The sequence below is a fragment of the Eucalyptus grandis genome, chromosome 3, assembly GCF_016545825.1.
Source record: "Eucalyptus grandis isolate ANBG69807.140 chromosome 3, ASM1654582v1, whole genome shotgun sequence".
Classification (NCBI taxonomy): Eukaryota; Viridiplantae; Streptophyta; class Magnoliopsida; order Myrtales; family Myrtaceae; genus Eucalyptus; species Eucalyptus grandis.
In genome coordinates, this window is record NC_052614.1 from 47485572 (window position 1) to 47509219 (window position 23648).

Consider the following 23648-nt stretch of genomic DNA (forward strand, 5'->3'; position numbering starts at 1 on the left):
CGGCGCACTCTTCGAGTTCGGAAACAGATTATACTAAAAACGCTTCCCCGAGGTATGATTTAGGGTTATTATTCATTAAAGAGGAGGCCTTTCTAAAGGCTTGTACCATGCTTGGGGGTTAAAAGGAAGTCTAAAGGAAGTCTATTGCCCCTTGGATTTAGAGGTGTTTGGCTGGCCAAGGAGATCCCATCTTGGACTAATTTGGTTCAAATTTAAGGTGCCATTGTTTCCCTATCTGGTATACCCAAAAATAGCCTCATTTGATCGTTCAATCTTTTCCTATTGAATCACCACCACATGAGGGAGGGTTAATGATGTGAAAATGTGAAGCAAAACGGGTGATTAGAGGGTGGTCATTATTTGAACGAATTTTGAAATAAAATGACGATGGGCATAGAAATATGAGATAAATGAATGCGAGTCCATGCAAGGTGCAATATGCAAGTTCATGCAATATCGATGTTTTTGGTTAGGGATCAAATTTTGAATGTATCTGATCCCTAATTTTCTTATGAAATGCACAAATAATCTGTGAGCAAAAAATTTAGTTGTCAATACTTTATTTAAATTGAATGAAGAACCAGAAAAGATGACTAGCATGAAACGTAAAAGCAATGGAAAAATCAACGATGTCACTGAAGTCCGAATACTCATCCTTTTCCTTCAGATAGCCTATGACCGCTTTGATTTTGGCAGGGCAATTCATAAACTTGATCTAGAAGTGAGGAGACACGTGCTAACTGAGAATGAGAATCTATTGGTACCTCAGTAGCCTCTCAAATTATGCTGAATCAAGACAGGAATTCATTTCTACTGTGACCAATCATAAAAGTGATGCAGTTTTCTAACTGACCAATCTGCCAGAAAGTTGCATATACTTGGAGCCCTTAAAAATTTTGCCATCTGGAATTTGAGGAGAAAATCAACTGGTGCACAACTTTCCTTTTGAAAGAGACCGGTGTGATCACCTGGAGCGGCTGCTTTTTGTTCACGGCGGTTGATGTGGGCTCAACTTGTCTTTAAAGGGACTTCAATAGAGTCAAGCATGAACTTGACTCCAATAAACTTGCCTTCTTCGCTTATTCCTGTTTCTCCATTAAGTTTTTCCACGGACTGCACCCGTCTTCCCTTTACAGGGCGGATGCCATGCACAGACATCAGTTGAAACTGAGGAGAATTCAGCATCACGTGTCTGTAGAACGTGCCATTACATGCCTCAACACATTCTGTACTTGCACTGAGTTCTCAGCCAGAGATCCACTAATATTCAGCTTTTCCAAGGATGTTAATTTTTCTAGGCCTTTAATTTGATGGATCTTTGTGCATTGTCTTATCTCTAAAAGTTTCAGCAACGTCAAGTTTGAAAGATCAGGTAAACTGTCGAGGTAATCACAGTCAGATAGAATTAAACTTCTCAGTGAGGTCAGCCAGTCAACCCCATGGAGATTCTGTATTTTGCAGTTCGATATATCTAACCTCTTCAGGGCGTTGAGACCTTCAAGCCCTTCGATCTCTTCTATCGCAGAATGGTAGAGCTTGAACACTGATAAGTTGTTTAAGCCCTGGACAGTCGGCAATCTTTTCAATGATGAACAACCTTGAATTGATAAAACTGACAACGTCTTGGGAAGCTCGGATACTTCTTCAAGGCTCAAACCAGAAAGGACTAGCATTTTGAGCTGAGTAATAACTGTCGGCTCAAACTTCAGCTTGATAATTTGCGAAAGAGACAATTCTAGTTTTGTCAGTTTAGGAAACGATATTGAGAAGGATGGTTTGCCAATCATTTGTTGCACATTGGATTCTGGCATCAGCTGTTTTGAGGGAGGTTGGCATGCCTTCAGGTCCCCATCACTTAGGCACAGCTCGTCCAATTCCTTCAAATCTTCAAGAAGGGGTATCGCTTTCATCCTCTTAGAACTCACACGCAGACAAATTAGAGAAGGGGGAAGCTTCGGCAACTCTTCAATTTCATTGCACTGAATTAAATCCAGGGTGTGAAGACCAGTGATGGTGGAGATTTCAGGGGGTAGGCTAGATATTCTGGAATGCCCCAGCATCAATGATCTCAGATGACGTAGTCCCTTGATATTACCAGGAATGCCCCCCTTCAAACTCCGACACCAGGAAGCATGTAGTTCTTCGAGCTCAGTTAGATTCCCAGTCTCCTCAGGAAATGCTCGAACGAAGGAAGAATCCATTCTCAGCACTGTCAAGCTCTCCAGATACCTTATTGAATTGGGGAGTCCAGAGATACTAGTCCCCGATATATCCAACTCCTTTAATGACCACATTCTACCGATAGAATCTGGAAGTTTCTTCAAACAATGGCAATCCCTCAATGACAAGCGTCTTAGATTAAGTAGCTCCCCCAGTGAGCTTGGGAGCTCAATCATTTTGGCACCGTCTAATAAGAGCTCGGAGAGAGCAGTCAGGTAACTAATTGACCTGGGCAGGTGAGTCAATGGGAAGCACTTGAAGCCACTGAGAATTTTGAGTTGCTTCAAATTGCCTATGGAGATGGGGATCTCCCGTACAGAAGTCCGGTCAATAAAAAGCTCTTTCAGAGCTGTCGCACGACCTAGTTCCACTGGCAACCCGTTCAATTGAGAGCAGAACTTCAAATTCAGGGAAACTAAACGTTGCAAACTTCCAATTGAAGGATGTAGCTTCACCAAATGAGAACAGCGTTCAAGAATTAGGATTTCCAAATCTTTGTAACCGGACAAGTTGGGAGTGAACAGTAAGTCAGGACACCCCGTAAGATTCAAGACTTTCAATTTCTCCATCTGCAAAAGTCAAAAACAGAAAACACACATGGTCAATTCGCAGATATATAATTCAAGAAAGCAAATATAAAACAACCAAATGAATACTAAACCACCTTGATTTCACTCCAACCTCCCCAGACTTCTGTGACTTTGCTCCAAGACAGATCAAGAATGACCAACTCTGTTAACACAAATTTTTTCGCACTAAAATCCAGACACCTTTGCCAACAGAGCCACCTTAACCTAGCAAATTCACCTTCAAAGTTTCCGCAAAATTTGGCATTATCCAACTTGAGAAACCTTAGTTCTGGCATGTCCTGAAAATATTCAGCTGTGAAGTCGATGGGGAGAGCTTCAACGTTTTCCTTTCCCTACATTTGACAAAGTAACATAATCATCAGAAGCTGTAAAAACCCAAATACCCATCCGAAAAAAGGATATTTCCTTGCCTTCCGTGCTAAAGTGTACATATATGATATGATTCCTTGAGAAAAAATGGAAAAAAAAAAAAATGTAGCCTGTATGTCGAGGTGTTTCTTTTGCCGATAACAAACTGAACAAAAAGTTTTTACCTTCTCCTGTATGTAAAATTTTCTCCCAATTGGATCTCCAGATCCCTCTTGCTCAAAAATTCTTTTGCCATGGCGTCTCAGCAATCTGTGCATCTGCAATTCATTGTTTTTTCCAATTTTTGCCAGAGGCATCAGAATGCAACCAGAGGATGGATAACAATTGGGCCACATATATGAAGCAATTTGGGCATCCACACCAGAGACAAAACATGCTATGTCCAGCAAAATATCTTTTTGCCGATGATCTAGTTCTTTGCAACATATATCCAATAGCTCTTGAAGGCCAACTGTAGTCTTTTGAGAACTCATCAGACGTGCTTTCATTGACTTCTCAATCTTTTCCCATTCTTGTATTGATTTACCCCGCAAAAATGAACCGACAAATTCAACTGCTAATGGTAGTTTCTCTGTAGCATTGACAATGCGGAATGAGAGTACATCATAATCAGGTATGGAAGATTGCATCCTGAATGCATGCTTGCAGAAAAGTTCAAAAGCCTGACCATCATCCAACTCACTAACCACGTATGTAGGAGCCTTGTCGGAATCATACCCTTCGAGAATTCCACTATTTTTGGAAGTCACGATTATTCGACTGCCTGGACCAAACCAATGAAGCTGGTCTCCTACAATAGCATGAAGATCGAATGGCTTTTCCACATCATCGACAACTATTAGAACTTTCATTTCACGAAATATATCCACAAAATCTTCTATTGTTACATCAAAAGAAAGATCTTCACGATCTCGTTCAAGGATTTCACAAATCAACTTATTTTGCAAAAACTGAATTCCACCAGAACTTTGTGTGGTTTCTTCAACCTCTGCAAGAGAGCTACAACTGTCGAAACAAGAAGAGATCTGTTCATATACAGCCTTAGCGAGAGTCGTCTTGCCAATTCCATCAGTTCCATAGATTCCAATAATGCGCACCTCATCACTGACTTCCATCTCCAGTAAGTCGGTGATTTGTTTTGCACGATCATCAATTCCAACTACATTCTGAACAGCTGCAATTGCATAATAATTCCTATCTGATGTTTCCACGTCTGCTGGTCGCTCTTTAAGTTCATCTTCCATTTTCTTCATCCCCTGCAAGAAAAACAGAATTTTCACCGAAGTATTATTGTAGACGGAGAAAAGAACAAATATCACCCGATCAGTCTCTCATATGACATTCCTTTAGTTCCAGGCATAGATACAAGATATTCATCTGTCATCAAATTGTTCTTATTGATGCAAAAATACGCAGACACTTATTCTAGCAATCTCTGATCCATAATTTAATATCTACTCTCACAAAATATTAATAAGGAAACTAGGTAGTATTGTAATCAAATTAAACCTTCATTTGTTTAGTAGAAAATAAACGATTTGGAAAAAAAAAATTCATAAAAATGATCACTTGTATCGCTTGAAATAATTAGTTAATTAACAATTTTTTTTATCAAGAACAATCTACGCCTAAATAATTTCGAGGGCAATGAAAATATTTTTTATTTATTCATTGTTGTTGTAAGTGATACAAGTAGTCATTTTAAAAAAATATATATATTTTTCAAATCGCTTATTTTTCGTGAAACAAAGAGAGCCTAGGTAACATTAGCATTTTGGAAGTTGGATGCTTAGTTTACTAACCAGATATTTCAACTTTCAAGAAATCTGGATATGCATATCACGTCAATGGTCACGTTAATTATTAATTCTGTTCTAATCTCTGAAGAGTAAACAAGCTCCCAACAGCAAATGAGCATTATGCAAATAGGACTAACGTCTTAAAATTCAGATGGTAGACTATTTTTAGACTCCAACTATGCAATGATCGATATTAAGTTCAGTTTACCTTCAAATACATACAAATTTCTTTGGTTCCTTCTGCATCATTTCCTCACATTTTCTTATGTTGTTGTTTCAATTGATCTACATTCAATTTTCGGAGATAGTGGTCCTGGACTAATGAAAAGCATTGCCTAAATATTCTCACCGAATTCCAAATACATGCTCCGACACCACATTCTATTTTACCGATACCGAGCTTTTCTTGATTGGTTCCTTCTGGCCACTTGGTTACTTTACATGTAATTCTATCCTTAAATTGAATGTCAATTATCAATTGAGAATATTGTCTATTCGCTACAGATTTTTGCAAATTTCTTGCTCAATTTATGTGTGGCCCGTTTACATTGGCACCTACATCTTTTTCGTGAGACAAGCACGAATTGACAAAGATCAACAATCGAGAAAGAATTGAAAAAGATTGGCATGTGGGCGAGCGATTGGCATCCATATTTTAAGGGATAAAAGACGACTAAGGGAATGAGGGAGAATATGCTGCTAGTGCTAGGGTGAAAAAAGTTGAAATCCTTTCGGGGAAAGATAAAATTTTGCCCCTCATTTTAGCCCCATGTCGATTTTTTTTATTTTTTTTCAAATTCATCCCTTTGATGACTATTTGCAAAACCAGCTGGAAATGAACAACACCCAAGTCTGCATGGCACTGCATGTCAGCTCATCGTTTGTTTATCAAGCACATCTACCTAAGGAAGTCATTAGAGGACGAAACCGTAGGGAAAAGGCAATACTTGTTGAGAGATTGAGATGAAAGTAAGGTACATGGCCCAAAATAAAGAGTCGCAAATAATATGAGGATCAAATCGTATCTTTTCCATTTTCCTGACTTAAAATAACAGTTTTATAAACCAGTCCTAGTATACGTAGCATTAGTTTTGAATTTTTTTTTTCATTATTTAGGGTCTTGAGAAAGAATAATCTAAACTCATAGTACTCGAACCAAAATGGAAACAACTAAATCATCTGTTTCTCTTTCTAACTGTCAGTATTTAGCGTTCGTAAAGATTTTAGATGCTCGATTAAATGAAATTTTTATTCCGACTGTAAAAATGAGTAATATGAAACCCTAAAGCTAAAAGCAAAATCCACTCCAAACCTTCCCCAAGTAAAAGCAGAAGGCCGTCAAAAAATGTGAAACGAAAATGCACCTCCTCTAAGTAAACCAAACAATAAAAAATAAAAAGGTAAGAGTCATGCTATTCTAATTCCATGTCCAGTTCCGTTTCTTTTCTATATTTCACGTTATTATATTAATTATTCGTCTCATTTTCACTTCAGTTACATTAATCTTTTCTTTCGATAGTTTTGACGTACTACATGTACTACTATCTTTTAATGGTAATTATTTATTTCATTTATGGTACTACTATAAGTTCAATTGTTTTGCATTTTGAAACTAAAAAAGAGTTCTATTTTCTATTGTTCGAATGGAAAATCCATAACCATGGGATACATTGTTTCAAGTTACTTTATGAAAATCTTTATGTTGTGGTATTCGTTTTTAATTCAAAGAAATATGCTTCCAAATTACAAGTGTCTCTTTTTGTCATAACTTGCATTTTTTAGTGAAATAATGCTTTCGCTTGTATAAAACTTACATCGTGATATAAATAATGACTATTTGTTCGAGCAATATGAGCAATAATTTATTTTGAAATAGTCATGTATTATGAGCTGACGTGAATTCCCCGTGGTGGCAATCTGCTATAGTACTAAAATCGCAAAATCAACTAGTCAAGCCCATTGGTGGCCAAAAATAGAAACTAGTCTAGTGTACTACATATGCATGCACCGGCAAAACAGCAAATAAGTGTGGCACAGTTTAACGGCCACGCGTGCTGAAAAACTAATGGATGCAACATGAATCAAATTTCTTTTTTTTTTTTTTTTGAGCGGGGTGAAGAAAGGTAATCTATAACTTAACTAGTGGATGTAACATAAATCAAAGTTTTTTTTTTTTTTTTTTTGAGTGGGGGTGAAGAAAGGTAATCAATAACTTTTTAAAGTTTACGGTCAATGCGCAATAATGCCAAAGTTTAACATTATGTCCAACGCTCAATTATATAACAACGAAATAAATTCAAAATTATCACGACACATTTATTAATTTCATATGAAACAACATTTCAAATTAAAAAGAACATGTCGAAGGAATATTTGAAATTATTTAAAGATCATCCCTGATAAATTTTCTCCATTGTATTAAAAGATATACTTTAGTCCATGTAAATTTCAGAACAATATTTTAATTTTTTACGATTTGTGTAGTTTTGCCAAATTATAGCATCAAACTGAAATTATGATAAATCAATTTTCAAATCCATGCATTCACGTGCATCTACTTTATCTACTTTATATTTATTAAGAAGATATCGCACCTTCTTTGATGTAACCAGAAGAATCTCCTCTCTGTTATGCTTCGAAGATGTCGCACCTCGTTTGATGAAGTCCCCATGCCCCCATTTTTCGACTGATCGTGCCTTTACATCCTTAATCGCATTCTGTACTTGCACTGAGTTCTCAGCCGGACATTCACTGATTTTCAGCTTTTTCAAAAATGTTAATTTTTCTAGGCCTTCAATTTGACGGATCATTTTGCATCGTCTGATCTCTAAAACTTTCAGCAACGTCAAGTTTGAAAGATCAGGTAAACTATCAAGGTAATCACAGTCGGATAGAATCAAACTTCTCAGTGACGTTAACTGGCCAATCCCATTGAGATTTCGTATTTTGCAGTTCAATATGTCTAGCCTCTTCAGGGCTTTAAGCCCCTCAAGCCCTTGAATCTCTTCTATCGCGGAGGGTGGTCGGCGTGCTTTCTGGTCCCCATCACTTAGGCACAGCTCCTCCAATTTCTTTAAATTTCCAAGAAGGGGTATCGCTTTCATCCTTTTAGAACTCACACGGAGACAAATTAGAGAAGGGGGAAGCTTCGGCAACTCTTCAATTTCATTGCACTGAATTAAATCCAGGGTGTGAAGACCCGAGATGGTGGATAGTTCAGAGGGTAGGTTAGATATATTGGAATGCCCCAGCGTCAATGATCTCAGACGATGTAGTCCCTCAATATCACGGGGAATGGGCCCCTTCAAACTCCGACACCAGGAAGCATGTAATTCTTCGAGCTTGGTCAGATTCCCAATCTCCCCAGGTAATGCTCGAATGAAAGATGAGTCCATTCTCAGTACTCTCAAGCTTTTCAGATTTATTATTGAATCGGGGAGTTCAGAGATACTAGTCGCCGATATATCCAACTCCTCTAATGACCCCATTTCACCGATAGAATATGGAAGTTTCTCCAAATAACGGCAATCCCTCAATGACAAGCGCCTTAGCTTGAGCAGCTCCCCCAGTGAGCTCGGGAGCTCAGAAATTTTGGCACCCTCTAATGAGAGTTCGGAGAGATCAATCAGATAACAAATCGAACTGGGCAGGTGAGTCAATGGGAAGCACTTCAAGCCACTGAGAATTTCGAGTTGCTTCAAATTGCCTATGGAGATGGGGATCTGCCGTACAGAAGTCCCGTCAATAAAAAGCTCTTTCAGAGCTGTCGTACAACCTAGTTCCACTGGCAACCTGTTCAATTGGGAGCAGAACTTCAAATTCAGAGAGACTAAACGTTTCAAATGGCCAATTGAAGGATCTAGCTTCACCAAATGAGAACATCGTTCAAGAATCAGGATTTCCAAATCTTTGTAATCAGAGAAGTCGGGAGTGAACAGTAAGTCAGAACACCCGGTAAGGTTCAAGACTTTCAATTTCTCCATCTGTAAAGTCAAGACAGAAACCCACACATGGTCATTTCGCAGATATTTAATTCAACATAACAACTATAAAACAACCAAATATCAAACCACCTTGATCGCCATCCACCCTCGCCAGTCTTCCGTGACTTTGCTCCAAGACAAATCAAGAATAACCAACTCTCTTAATACAAATTTTTCTGCTGTAAATTCCAGAGGACACCTTCGCCAACAAAGCCACCTTAAACTCGGAAATGCACCTGCAAAATCTCCGGAAACTTCGGCACCGTCCAACTTGAGAAAACTTATGGCTGGCATGCTCTCAAGACTTGCAGCTGTTAATAAGCATGAATCACGGCCTTCAACGTTTTTGATTCCCTACATAAAAAATAAGTAACACAGATAATCAGAAGCTGCAAACCAAAATACCAAACAGAAAAAAAGGATGCTTTCCTTGCCCAACATGCTAAAGAGTAGACTTATGATTTTATTCCCTCAGAAAGTATGACAAAAAAGAAACATGCAGCCCATATGTCAAGATGTCTGTTTGCCGAAAACAAACTGAACCAAAAGTTTTTACCTTCTCCCTGTTCATTGCTTTTAGAACCATATCCTGCGTGTAAAATCTACGTGAACTTGGATCTCCAGATCCCTCTTGCTTAAAAATTCTTTTGCCAAAGCATCTCAGCAATCTGTGCATCTGCAGTTCATTGTTTTCTCCAATTTTTGCCAGGGGCATTAGAATGCAACCAGAAGATGGAAGATAACAATTGGGCCACATGTATGAAGCAATTTGGGCATCCACATCAGAGATAAAAGATGCAATGTCCAGAAATATATTTTTTTGTTGTGGATCTAATTCTTTGTAACATATATCCAGTATCTCTTCAAGGCCGACCATAGTCTTTTGAGAACTCATCGGACGTGCTTTCATTGACTTCTCCATCTTTTCCCATTCTTGTATCGATTTACCCCGCAAAAATGAACCGACAACCTCAACTGCTAATGGTAATTTCTCTATAGCATTGACGATGCGGTTTGAGAGTTCATCATAATCAGGTATGGAAGATTGCATCCTGAATGCATGCTTGCAGAAAAGTTCAAAAGCTTGACCATCATCCAACTCGCTAATCATGTAGGTAGGAGCCTTGTCGGAATCATACCCTTCGAGAATTTCCTCATTTTGAGAAGTCACAATTACTCGACTACCTGGACCAAACCATTGAAGCTGGTCTCCTACGATAGCATAAAGATCAGATGGCTTTTCCACGGCATCGACAACTATTAGAACTTTCATTTCACGAAATATATCCACAAAATCTTCCATTGTTTCATCAAAAGAAGGATCTTCGTGATCTCGTTCAAGGATATCACGTATCAACTTATTTTGCAAAAACTGAATTCCACCAGAACTTTGTGTGGTTTCTCCGACCTCTGCAAGAAAGCTACAACTGTCGAAACAAGAAGAGATCTGGTCATATACAACCTTGGCGAGAGTCGTCTTGCCAATTCCATCGGTTCCATAGATTCCAATAATGCGCACCTCATCATTGCCTTCCATCTCCAGTAAGCCGGTGATTTGTTTTGCACGATCATCAATTCCAACCAAATTCTGAACAGCTGCAATTGCATAATTCCTATCTGAGGCTTCCATGTCTACTGTTCGCTGTCCAGCTTCATCTTTCATATTCTCCATGCTCTGCAATAAAAAGAGAATTTCTTCACCAAAGTATTATCATAGATGGAAAAAAGAACAAACGTTGCCTGATCAGTCTCTCTTTTCTAACATTGCATCACTTCCACACATGAGATCGGAAATTATTTTCCAAATGAGATTTAACCCCAGGAAACGTTTTTGGTCACATACCACCAAATATGGGAAAAATTAACCATTTTCTTGAAAAATTTCCCATAAAGGTTTTTTCCATTTTCATGAAGTTTTCCCCCAATAAACCCCTAGACTTGGTTCGTTTTGTGGAAAATTTGACGTTTGTGGAAAATGTTTTCTAGGAAAATGATAATATTTTCCAATATTTAGCTGAAACATGAAAATGGATTGAAAAATATTTTCCGTTATTCGGTAAGGAAAATCTTCTTCTCCATGCACTCCTTTCAATATTTTTTCTTTTTCTATTTTTTAAACAATTTTTTAATTATTTTTCTTTCTTTTTTTCTTCTTCTACAGCGAAGACAGGCCACAAGCGAGGTCAAGCCTCGTAGGGTCCTTGCCCAAGGCTGGTGAACTTGGGTGAGGCAGCCTCGCCGACCTCTAGCAACCAACCTCACCCATTCCCTGCTCTAGCGAGGTTCGAGCTCGCCCGTGGCCGGTCGTCAACTGCCGCCATGGGCGGTGACCAGCCAAAGAAAAAGGAAAAAAAGGAAAGAGAATGAAAGAAAAGGAAAAAAAAAAACAAAAATATTTAAAATAATTAAAAACTCGATTTAAAAAAATAAAATAAAAGGAAAAGGTGTTTGGTGAAAAAAAGTGCTTCGATAGAAGTGAAAGAAACAAGATCTAAGTGGAAAACATTTTCTCCACTTATGTTTTTTTTTGCATTGGTAGAAAATGTTTTTCTTTAACTAGTTTATTTTTCGGGAACCAAACAGCAAAAAATCCAAAAAACATTTTCTGATAGTTATTTTCTATTACAAGCCTTACAAGTGGAAATCCTCTCATCCTTTTCAATAAAAAGGCAAATTATGTTGAGGAATATCTTCATTATATGCAAAAACAAAGATTTGTAACTGACCTCGATGGCAGCTTCGACTCCATCCACAGACCGAGAAGAAGGCGGGATACAGGTGTCCACTTCACATCTACTTTCGCGTAATTCTGATAGACTGGCAGCATCAAAAGGGAAAACTTTCACCTTCCTGAGACGTGGTAAATCTTTGAGCCCATTAAGGTCTGTTATTCTGCAGCATTGAAAAATTTTCAGGACTTCCAAACTCTGTAAATCTTTAAGACCATCAATTTCTTCTAAATCGCAGTCCTCTAGTTCTAGTTCTGACAGACACTTTAGACCAGAAAATTTTGGCTCTTGAATCTTGCAGTGTTTGAGACGCAGAGTCCATAAGCTTGAGGACGAGGGAAGTTGTGTGATGTCTAGCTTCTCCATGTAGGATAAAGTGAGTTCCCGGAGCCGAGTAAGGGCACGAAAATCCCCAGGGAGATTGGTGATATTTAGAAGGGACAATTCCAAGGTCTCTAGACTTGTTAATCCCATGATCCACCGCATATTTGGGGTCTGATTCGATGACCCTGCTTCTGGCTGTTCATCATCACTCAAGCATAGCTCTTTTAGATTTGTCAGATTCGTCAATTTGGAGGCTTCCATGATTTTGAATCCCCCGCAGAGTGTGACTAAACTGGAGGGCAACTCTGGAAGTGCTTGAAGCCGTTCGCACTTACATACGTCAAGGGTTCGGAGGCAAGGGAGATCACAAATACGCTGAGGCAGCCCAACCACGATGGATGATGATAACCTCAAAATTCTCAAAGAGAATAGTCCCGAAATATCACAACTATCTTGGGCCTCCAAACTTTTGCAGCCAGAGAAATCTATCTCTTCCAGTTTCTTTAAGTCCACAACATCTACAGGAAATTTTTGTAGGTGAGTGCGTTCCATCTTCAGCAACTTCAGACTACTCAAATGCTTGACTGATGGTGGCATTTCCATGATTCCAGTGTCTGAAAGGTCCATTACCTCCAGCTGCTTTAGCATCCCGATTGAAGGTGGAAGTTCAAACAACTTCTTACACTTGCTTAGAGAAAGTCTTTCAAGATTCGGAGGAAAATCAAAAGCTTCCGGATGCCAATTAATTGCACCATCCAGAGCAAGACTTTTTAGTTTCGTCAGGTGGCCAATTGGGGATATGTCCTTCAACTTTTCACAGTCACGAGCACTAAGTACTTCAAGGTTCTTCAAAGAATTATTCTCGATATGAATTTCTTCGACGTCAGTTCCGTCAATCAGAAGTTCCGTCAAAAATTTCTTGCCGTGCAGTTGTTGGACCAACTGCTGGACTCCCTTGCAGTTTCTCAAATTCAAGGATTTCAAGCTCTCCAGCTGACTGATGAACGCACAGAGTGCAGGTGACCGAGTACAATCTTCCATTATCAACATCTCCAAACTGGTCGAAGCTGAAGACTCCCACGATGCCTTTAACAGATCACATCCTTGTAGGTTCAAGACTTTCAATTCCTTCACCTTCTGCAATGAATGCGCAAAAGAAGATATCAGACTTTACACACTCGCACCTAAAATCTTAAACGCGAGATTTAAAAGGCAAATATCGGCCATACCACCATGATTTGCTTCCAGACATGTGGATTTTGGGTGACCAGACTCCTAGACAGATCGAGAATGAGTAATTCCTTCAAATCCATATTACACAGCTCAGGAATGAAATGGCTGGCGTGCCAATCAAGCCACTTCAAATTTGGAAGAAGATTCTCAGGCTCTCTCTCAATGTTACTCGAATTTGAAATAAGATTCTCACTGTTAGCCCCATCCAGTCTGAGGTACCTCAAATTCGGTTTGTTGCTGAGTGCTTCACATGTAAAACGGACGGTACCACCCTCTTCAAGTGTGAGACTAATGCCTTCGACACTTTCATTATGCTGTCAAGTGTTGACGGGGGAAAACGGATGAGTAAGTTGAAAAAATTCAATTTCTTAATCCTTTTAATCAAATGAGACAAATTAAATTTACAAAAATCAAGTGGGTTTATCCATTTCGCGCTCCGAATCGTGTTTAAGAACAAATCCGTTTTTTTCCCTCCTCCAGAGATTGAATAGTTTATGTCATTTAATAGTGTATGCTAGGAAGCACGGAGCCTCTCCGGAGCCTCCGTGTCCAGACACGCAGTGAATTCCGGCATGCACGTGTCACAGGGTAGAGGTAGCGGGGGTTGGTGTTCCTGAGGGAGGCGGAGAAGCGGGAGGTGGAGGACTCGTGTGGGCGCCGCGCCCAGCGATGAGTTCCCACCCAACGCCTCCGCCAATGCAGATCCGATCTGGCTAGCTAGATCTGCAGCAGCCGATATCTCGATCTCGCCTGTTTGGGCCATGGACAAGCCGATCGAGGCCAGGAGCTGTCGGAATCTCGATTCGCCCGTCGCGACCATGGCCAAGCTTCCACTGGAATGGCATCCCGTGCTTCCACTCGGGGCTGCCGTCGAGTTCCTCGACGGTTAAAGTCCATTCCTTGACAGTTAAAAGTCCACGGCTGTTGGTTCAGGGCGAGCTTCTGGAAGACGAAGCCGCCGACGACGACGAATAGAGGCGAAGGACTTCAGGAAGAGGGCGAGAGAGACGGTGGTCTGAGTAGATTTTTAATTTTTAATTTTTTTTTTAATTTCACACGGTCCGCGTCCACAGCACCGAGTCCGGGTCGGGCTGTTGCACAGGGAGTAGCCATGGTCTCACCGGGTTCGGGCACGAGGTTGGCCCGCCAGACGGGACACATGGTTCGCATGAGCGCCGCAATTGGATGCGGATGCAATCGCAACACAAATCATTTGATTAATATATTATTATATCGATTCTTTTCAAAAGAAAATGTAAAAGAATTTTGCAGTGTCGCGTGCAGCGAAAAAAAAAATCAATGTTGAGAATGTGTGTTTGAATGAACTGCCAAAAGGCATGTGAATTCGAATCAAATTAAAATAATAATAATTTATTATGTATATATAAAAATATTAATTAAATATATAACGTATCATAATTTATTGAATTTTTATTTATTTTTAAATGACGTTGGCATATCGTATCGCATATCAATACCATTTAAGATTTATGTTATCTATGGATGGTTTATCTGTACGCATTCTGTCAACCTCTGAAAGAAATTTCTAAAAGCTTTTGAAAACTTACCTGACCGTCCTCTAGAATGGAACATGCATCACTGAACTTCCAGATGCTGCAACGCTGTTGAAGAACGTTCCTCTCGACAATTTTCCTGCCAAAGTCTCTTAACAGGCTGTGCATTCTTAATTCATTATTTTCTCCATCTTCCAAGAAATGCATGTTGCGAAGTTCTCTTGTTTCTAAAGGAGGATAGCACTTACAAGCCTGCCACATGTAAGAGGAAATCCTCTCATCCTTTCCAATAAAAAAACAAGCTATGTCAAGGAATACCATCTTTGTACTCTGATATAAAGATTGGTAATTGGCGATCAAGGCAGCTTCCACTTTTCTCTCATGTGGATTATAGCTTATGTTGTCCCGGGTACTTCTCCATGTCTCTATATTCTTCTCTTTCTTTAAATAATTCGCCCAAAGCACAATAGCCATCGGAATCCCTCCAAGAGCTACGACGATGTCTCTGGACAAGGAATCGTACTCATCGACATCTCGGGGAACATTCCCTTGTGAAGCATGCTTCCAAAAGAGTCGATGAGCATGGTAATATCCCATTGGTTCAACCTTGTATTCTTCAACTGCTACATTGTCGAACACATTTAAAACTACTCTGCTATCTGTGGTCACAATAATTCTACTTCCTTGACCCAACCAAGAAAGGATCCCAGCTAATGCTCCAATTTGTTCAGGCCTATGCACATCGTCAAGCACAATGAGAACCTTCATGTCAGTAAAGAGACTTTTCAATCTTTTAATACCTCTACCAAAAGGTCCCCGTGGATCATGCTTTTCTTTTTTAAGTTCAGCAATCAACATATCAGGGGAAACCTTGACTCCTTTCGAATTTATACCTTCAAGGAAGCTATACACATCAAATGACTTATGAATCTTGTTGTAGACAACCTTTGCAAGTGTAGTCTTTCCGACACCCGACATACCGCATATTCCTACGACACGCACACCGTCCCCGCATACTTTCGTTGCTTCTCCCTGGCCATAGACAACACCAAGCTTTGTCATCATCTCTTGAACACAAAGTCCGATTCCAACTAGATTGTCGGGTACATATTGGTCACCCTCATCCAACACCTCCTCGACTCGTTCAAGAACTTTTTTTAGGAGGGCAGCCTCATCCCTACGAAAAAACATGAGTTATGAAGCACAAGGACGACAACAGACTTACCAAATATATTAAAAAGTAGACAAAAATCAAGTGGGGAGTGAACCGATGAAAATTAAATCAATCAACGGGGGCAGAGGGAATCTTCAATTAAAACGGAGAGCAAGTTTTAATGCACATAGCAGTTTGGATATTGATATCATGCTATCTGCGTAACAAAAGATCTAGCCAAGGGGGAAAGAACAGAGCGTGGTGGACCCGGTTGGCTGGTCTAACTCGCAGTTACCTCATGAGTCGAGTCAATTTTCAGCTGGCCTTTACCGATTACTCTATAGCTTCAACCTGTTAAATTATCAATTCATTTCACAGGAATAACCTGAAGATCTCTCTAGCATGCACCATCATCCGTATCATTATAGACGACATTTTTCAGAAAAAAGGCTCGCGTTCATTTTCACATCATCCTATATCCTTTTTTTTCCCATTATCTAGGAAAGAAAGAAGAAACCCGAAGCAAAAGAATTACCGCATGTCCGCCAGCACATATCCGGTTAATCCCCCGACCTGTTGAAGGACCTCCCTCCATTTTTGGATGGTATTCGCGTCGACTTTGCCCTCCTTCTCATGTTTCTCGAAGGACGTTTTAAAATTTCCAGTCTGGTTTTTCACAATGTCGGGACTAACACCACAGAAAATAGGGATAAGAGTATGTTCATCCGGTCGTCTGCACTCCCACATTTGTTCCAGCTCCATGAGGCAATATTTAGCAAAAGCATAATCATCGGAGAAGATGGCTATCGAGATCCTCGACCGCTTGATCACATCTTTTAGCGCCTGACCGATCTCTTCTCCACCACGGAGCTTTTCATCATCTTTAAAAACCTTGATCCCTGCATTTTCCAGTTTGTCATATAGGTGACCCACGAATCCGTTGCGAGTATCTAGACCTCTAAAATTCACGAATACTTCATAATTGATTCCTCCAAACGGTGACGGTGTGGTTGAAGACGATTCCTGTCAAATCAAGGAAACAAAAGTAAACATAGTGTTTCACACCAAGTCTTATGCTTTCCGGCCAAACGAACGAACAAAAAAGATAAAAAGAAAAGCAAAGTTTTAAGGTTCCGATGGAGCCGAACCTAACGCAGCAAAGCTTGCCCCATAATCTGAATCTAGCAGCTCATGCGTTTCGACTGTTTTTAGATCCAAAATTTTCAAAACTTTCGTAATACTCCAACGCTGATTAGTGAACTCACACGTAATCTTTTCATGATTTTCTGAAATTTATATCATATTTCAAAGTTTAGGGGAAAGCAAAACAGTACTTTACAGACCCAGCTTACAACGTCAATAGTGCTTGGAGTTTTGACAGGATCTCGTGATTTTGAACATACATAGGTTCAATCGTCCACGTCAAAAGAAGATTTGTAACATTCCAGACGATGTTTAGCAATTTGGGGGGTTAAACTACAAGCAGAGGATCGATTCCACCATATTCATGTCGTAGAAATGATAACACAAATCCCAGAGATGCAGAGGAAACAAACCGCTATTTTTCTCTTCCGTCCAGCAGTCCCGACTTCAGAAGCCATGACTCGGAGAAAGATTCGAAACGCCACGGACCAATTCGCGTTGCTCTCTCTCTCGCTCTCTTCCCTCTCTCTCTCTCTCTCTCTCTCGCGTTCTCTGGTAGAGGGCATAGGAGGTGTATACACATCAGGCGACAATATTTATTACATTTTGCATATGACCATGACGGTTGACTTCTGGGCACTCGCTACGCCCTTGGGAGGCGCGTGGGGAAGTTGTCGTGTACTTCCGGTCCCACGTTATTTAACATTATACGTAGTCATTTCAGAAGGATTTCTCAGTGGATGGAGTTGATAAAGATGATGCAATAAACTGGTAAGTAGTCCTCCCAAGTCGTTCCATTCACAATTGGATCCTCCCAACATAAATGGGAAAAACTCGACAAAAACCTCAACTATATTTACTCAGCCATATTTATATCCAATTTTTTTTTCTATACCACAAAAACTCTGAAATTATACCCATGGGACATATTTTTTTTTTGTAATACAAATAACCTAAACTTGTACTAATGTATTTTGAATTAAATGTGTCACATGAATACAAATTTAAAATTTTTCATATCACCAAAAAAAGAAATTGGGGCAAATGTGTCATATAGGTATAAATTTAGAATAAATATGTTACATGAATATAAATTTGGAGTTTTCTATGTCAAAAAAAGTTTATGGTAAACGTATTACAATGGGCATAATTTAAAGTTTTATTTTTTTATTTTTTTCCTATATAAATCAAGTTCCTTCCTTTCTAGTTTATGTGAATGGAAGATGGTAACAGGTACTTATCCTATGTCAACCAAGTTCCATGCAAAAATTGCCAATCATGAATCACGTCGTATTCCTTGATCTTCCCAAGAAGTGCCTTCAGTTCAAGTTATTATAAGCTAAATAATAACTTGCATGATAAACTCTAGAAGTAAAGGCCTCTTTGATTTTACTCTAAATAGTGTATAATTATGTTCTTTTTGTTCCCAGAAAATGAAAGAAAAACATAAATCTGTTTGGTAAAATTTTTGTTCGAAATAAAAATTTATTTTTTGTTCCAGGAATAGATTTTGAATGGAATCAAGAAATCCGAAACAATTCCTATAATCAGTTCATATTTTTTCCTTTTCTTCTATTTTCTCTTCTTTTCTTCCCCTTTCTTCTTCTTCCCTTTGGCCGATGAACAACCAGACGATAGCCGGCAACCTCACCGAAGCATTGCTAGCCCAAGCCTCGCCATTTGGACGAGGTCGAGGCTCGTCAAACCTTGCTCTAGCCCATGGCCGGTGATCGGTTATAAAAAATAAAGAAGAAGAGAAAAAGAAAAAATATATAATAAAAGTATTAAAAAATTAAAAGAATTTAAGAATTTTATTAAATAAATTTTTATTCCAGGAATAGAAATTTTGAACAATTTCTGCAGTGCGTTTATTCAAAAATTGTTAAGGAAACGAATCGGGAAAACTATTTATGATAAAAAAATTATTCTCCGGAGCATAATGGTTACAAATACGCTGTAAGTCTATACTCATCATAATTTAAAGCAAAACAAAATGATCCATTTCCATCTAATTTTTATTTTGGAAGAAACTTCAAAGTAATTGCCTTCTCATCGGGCTTCATGAATTGGCTTGCACTATCAAATCTTGATTGATTGCGTCTTTTCCAAGTGCCACGAGTGAATTTCCTTTTCGTGAGTACGGGCCACGAAGTCGGTTCCGCCTTCTTTTGTTATCCACGCAACTCTTTCTCTCGTTGACATCCATAAATGCACACTGTCCAGGAATTTATCATGTTTATCATGCTCGTGGCATTAGTATACATATACTCAACATTTAAATTCCTTGTCTCTTCTGAAATTTCATATCTTCCTTCACCCTCTCTCATGATTTTTGGTTTAATACAGAATTAGTTTCTCTAGAACGAGCAGCAATGAAGACAAAAATTTACCGAAGTTATAACGGAGTTCTCGTTTTATGTTTCTACTTTTCTTTCGCCCTAGGGAAAACGAGGATTGATTCCGTACAGGTCTGGAAGGACGAGTTCTCGACTTTCAGAGCTAAGCTCGGTCAGCGTCCTTCGGTTGGACCCCAAATTTGAACTTGCACAGTCCAAGTAGATTTTTTAATCACAAATGTGGCTGAAACATATGTATGTTACATATATCTTGTTAGCATTTCAAACCAAATAATGTACAGCTTTTATTGCTAATACCCTTAACCAAAGTCTCCAGTAATCTTTATGTTTGGGTTTTCAGCACACACAACCGATACACAAGCTGTGTACATTGAAATAATATTGTTAAGTTTTTTGTAAGCATAATGCTGGTGTTTGTTCCTCAATTATCACGTCTTCATTTAATTTATTTCTTTTTTATTGTGATAATATGTCTCATAATCCTCTTGTATCCTCTTGCATACCAATATAACACATAGTTCAATGAATGCTCATGATTATGTATCGGTCTCATCTACAACCGTTATTTCTCTCAAACTTGTGATATAATGGAAGGCTAAGATCGAGACCATGATCACAATGAGGTCCTCATTCTCTTTGAAGATGTCATGCTTCATCATCTACGCTTCCTTAGAAAGCTTTACTCACATGACGGGATTAACTGCACAATGCTTCTACTTCTTCACTCAACCTTCTCAGACAAGCACAATTGCCCGATCAATTCCTCAATAGTCAAGGCCAAGGACTCTGGGACAAAGGCAATAAGAAACTTGCTATTAGAATCAAAAAATATAATGATACAAATATGTTCAAATGTTACTATGATGGACAAAGCTAAGTGCAAGAGCATATAGTAGGGTGTACATATGAAGTGCCAAATAAGAATCCTTAATGTCAAAGAGGAAAGAAAAATTATAGAAGTTGCAGTTTTAGAGCCATTTTGGATGTGTTTGGTAATGTTTTTGTTCAAAATTGTTCTTTAGAACATAAATCTATTTTTGATATTTATGTTTTCTAGGACAATTTTGAACTGAAAAGACGTTTGGTAATTATATAAAATTTCTATTCCTATAATATAAAAAGAACAAAAATACATTTGGTAAACTTATATAATTTATTTGATTTTTTTTTTTTAATATTTTTCCTTTTTCTTCCTTTTCGTCGGTTCTTGGAAGGCCTCGGCCATGGCCTAGAACCGCCCGACGAGAGCTGGCGGCCTCACCCAACCACGGCAAGGCTCGTCGCCTCCGGTGAGGCTCGGCCTCGTCGTGGTTGGGCAAGCTCGACCTCGCTAGATTTGGGCGAGCTCAAGCTCGCCCAACCAAGGCGAGAGCCAAGCGTCACGGCCGGCACGAGGTTAGCCTCACCTTGGTTGGGCGGCTTGAGCTAGCCCACGAGGTGAGACCGAGCCTCACCGAGGTCGGCGACGCTCCGAGTGAGGTCGCGGCCCTCAACGATTTTAGGCGAGGTCGGCGATCGGTCAAAGAAAGAGAAGGAAAATATATGAGAGAGAAAAATTATTTTTTGAAGTGTTCCCAATAATAAGAAGCAAGTTTTTCTTGTTTCTTGTTTACATTCCAAATTTATTCCCGGAAACAAAAGTGTAAACAAACGTGTTTACATTCTTTTTTATTAAGAACAAAAGAACAAAAATTGTGTTCCGAGAACAAAAACAAAAGTCAAACAAACAGACCCTTTGTCTTTTTCCCAACCACTATGTTATTCGTTTTGGCTCCTCAAATAAAAAATTCCCCAGCAGACCCTTGGATTGAATTGAAGATAATTAAAAAAAAAAATTGAATAACTATTAGGAAATAACATAAAAGAAAAGTTCTTAAATGACAATTTTGTGAAAGCATGTCCAAATGGAAATTGACGACTAAACTAAAGCTCTATCCAAAATTGTATACATGCCACAAGAAAGTGAAATGAGATTTCTTTGATATATATCATGGAAATTATGAGATATATAGGGTGTGATTAGTAGATCCATAAACTCATTTTTAACCTTAAGTTTGGCCCAAAGTCTGATGTAGGCAAGATTACCAAGAGAAAAAGAAAAAAAAAAGGTAAAACAAGGATCTCTTATTTATATATTAAAACCAAACCAGAAAGGAGAGCACTCGCGAACCTTTGGTCTTGTCCAACTCTACGCTTCGAGTTCGTAGACCTCGCTTGACTGTAGATGGAGGGAGAAGGCAAAGAAAAATTGAATGAGACAATGCTTGAAATGTGCCTGAATAAAATCTCATGCCTTTGAATTTTCTTTTTCACGTTTACTTTCTATTTTCCTGTGATTGTGTTCAAAATCTTAACAACAGAAAGAGTATATATAAATACCAATACAATTTTTACTTCCACCTCGTTGTTCATAGCCGAAATTCTCTCGTCTTGTCGAGTTTCCTCTCTATCACTGGATAGAGTTCTTCTCCTTCGATAACCATGTTTACTTCATCACCTAGGCATCGCAATGCGAATGCCAATCCCTAATTTATTCTTCTGAACCACACTCTCCGCAGCTTACCCACCTTTCATATCCTAACCTTTCTTCCATTTAACTTCTCCTTACTGTGTCTTCGATCTTTCATCATCTGGGTTTTTCTTCATTTGCATGTCCATATTTCCTCTGTATCCGACCTTCCTTCCGACGCAATTCACCATCTCTCGCAATGGCTTGACGATCTTGGTTTTCTTCGGGTTCCAAGAATTGCAGCACTCTATCTGCATGTTCACTTTTTCTTTGTTGCTGTCCTCATCTTATCGGGGAGACACTCCCTATATGCTCATGGCTACTGACGATGATATAGATACATCTCGAATTGCAGCACTCTGCCACAAATTGGGACGTTTGTGCTCATAAAAAGAAATTGATGAATGGCATGTCCAACCCCCACCTGCAGCAGTCGAGGAATGAAAATTGACGTTAATCGGTAAGATACCTTCAAATCCTTCTTTTAACTTCCAAGCTTTCAAATCGGTATTGACAAGAGCATGGAAGTCCGAGAAGGTTGATATTCTACAGCGAGAAGAAGGCATTTATCTAGCAAAATTCAGATCTCAAGCTAAAAAACAATGAATCTAGAAACCTGGACCTTGGCAATTTTCGGGACATCTAATTAACTTCAAACCTTGGGTAGCCAACACACCTCTGCCTTCGTTATGATTTTTTTCCACCTATGCGTTGGATTAAGGTCATTGGGCTGCCTCTTGAATGCTTTGTACGAGATGATTTGATTCGTAAGGCGGTAATTGTCTGATTGGTTACGTATTTGCAAATAAAATCAGATTTTGTACCGGTTCAACTTTGAGAGCCTGGTCGAGCACGTGTTGAGCTGCCTTTATCGAACCATTGAAGGTTGGTCGTCTCATTAAATATAATAACCAAACTCTTTGGCTGGATTTCAAGTACGAAAGATTACCTCCTCATTACTCTTGTGGTCGATTAGGCCATTACACTGATGTTTGTCCGTCTATACCTTTTGAAGAAACTATGTTTACAGACTCCGAGAAAACACCTTATGGTCCCTAGTTAAAAGCTGAAGTTCAGCAATATAGCCCATATTGGAAAGTTTATTATGGAAATTCATGGGAAGAGGATAGGGAGGAAAGCAAGACTGCACGAGACACCACCCTCCAATGCTCAACCTTTACCTCTCTTACCACCACCTCCCCCCCAAGCATCGGTTCCTGCGCAACAGATAAAATCCTTTATCTCCAAGGGCAGCTCTGCAATTTTGAATTCTACTACCCCAACGCATCATGATATTACTACTGCTTTAATTCCAGCGGAGGAAAAACTTAAAGGAGTGCAGATGCAGACCTTCCCTCCCCTAGCAAAGAAAGACAAGAGTGCTCGTCGAGTATTAAGATAGGTCCAAAAGAAACCTCGTCGTTATACTCCATATGATATTCCGACGGGGCATTTGGGAGGTTTTGATGACTCACTCTAATGGACACTCCAATTGTCATGGCGACCGAAGACAACATAAGGGCGTCGGTGGCTGGCCCCAAATGCACCACGTGCGAGAGATGAAAATCATAAGTTGGGAATCGGGGTTGGGCAATCCTGACGTTCAAGCCTTAAAAGCCCTCACGGCAAAGAAAAGCTGATATGTTGTTTTTGATGGAAACGAAGAACGGTGATGAAGTTTTATTTCGCTTGAAACGTACCTTACGGTTTTTGCATCTTCGAGTT

General features: G+C 39.3%; 1 protein-coding gene across 1 annotated transcript; it reads right to left on the reverse strand.

Moving 5' to 3' along the window:
- Positions 1-585: 585 nt before the first annotated feature.
- LOC104439777 lies at positions 586-17589 on the reverse strand. Its single transcript, XM_039310222.1, has 11 exons — positions 17471-17589; positions 16450-16937; positions 14816-15938; positions 13244-13561; positions 11688-13151; positions 9518-10636; positions 9052-9315; positions 7573-8961; positions 3344-4435; positions 2885-3142; positions 586-2789 (listed from the first exon to the last, which is right to left on the reverse strand). The coding sequence occupies exons 1-11, from the start codon at positions 17513-17515 to the stop codon at positions 1185-1187; spliced, it is 9165 nt and encodes a 3054-aa protein (XP_039166156.1). The 5' UTR covers positions 17516-17589; the 3' UTR covers positions 586-1184.
- Between the last annotated feature and the right edge of the window lie 6059 nt (positions 17590-23648).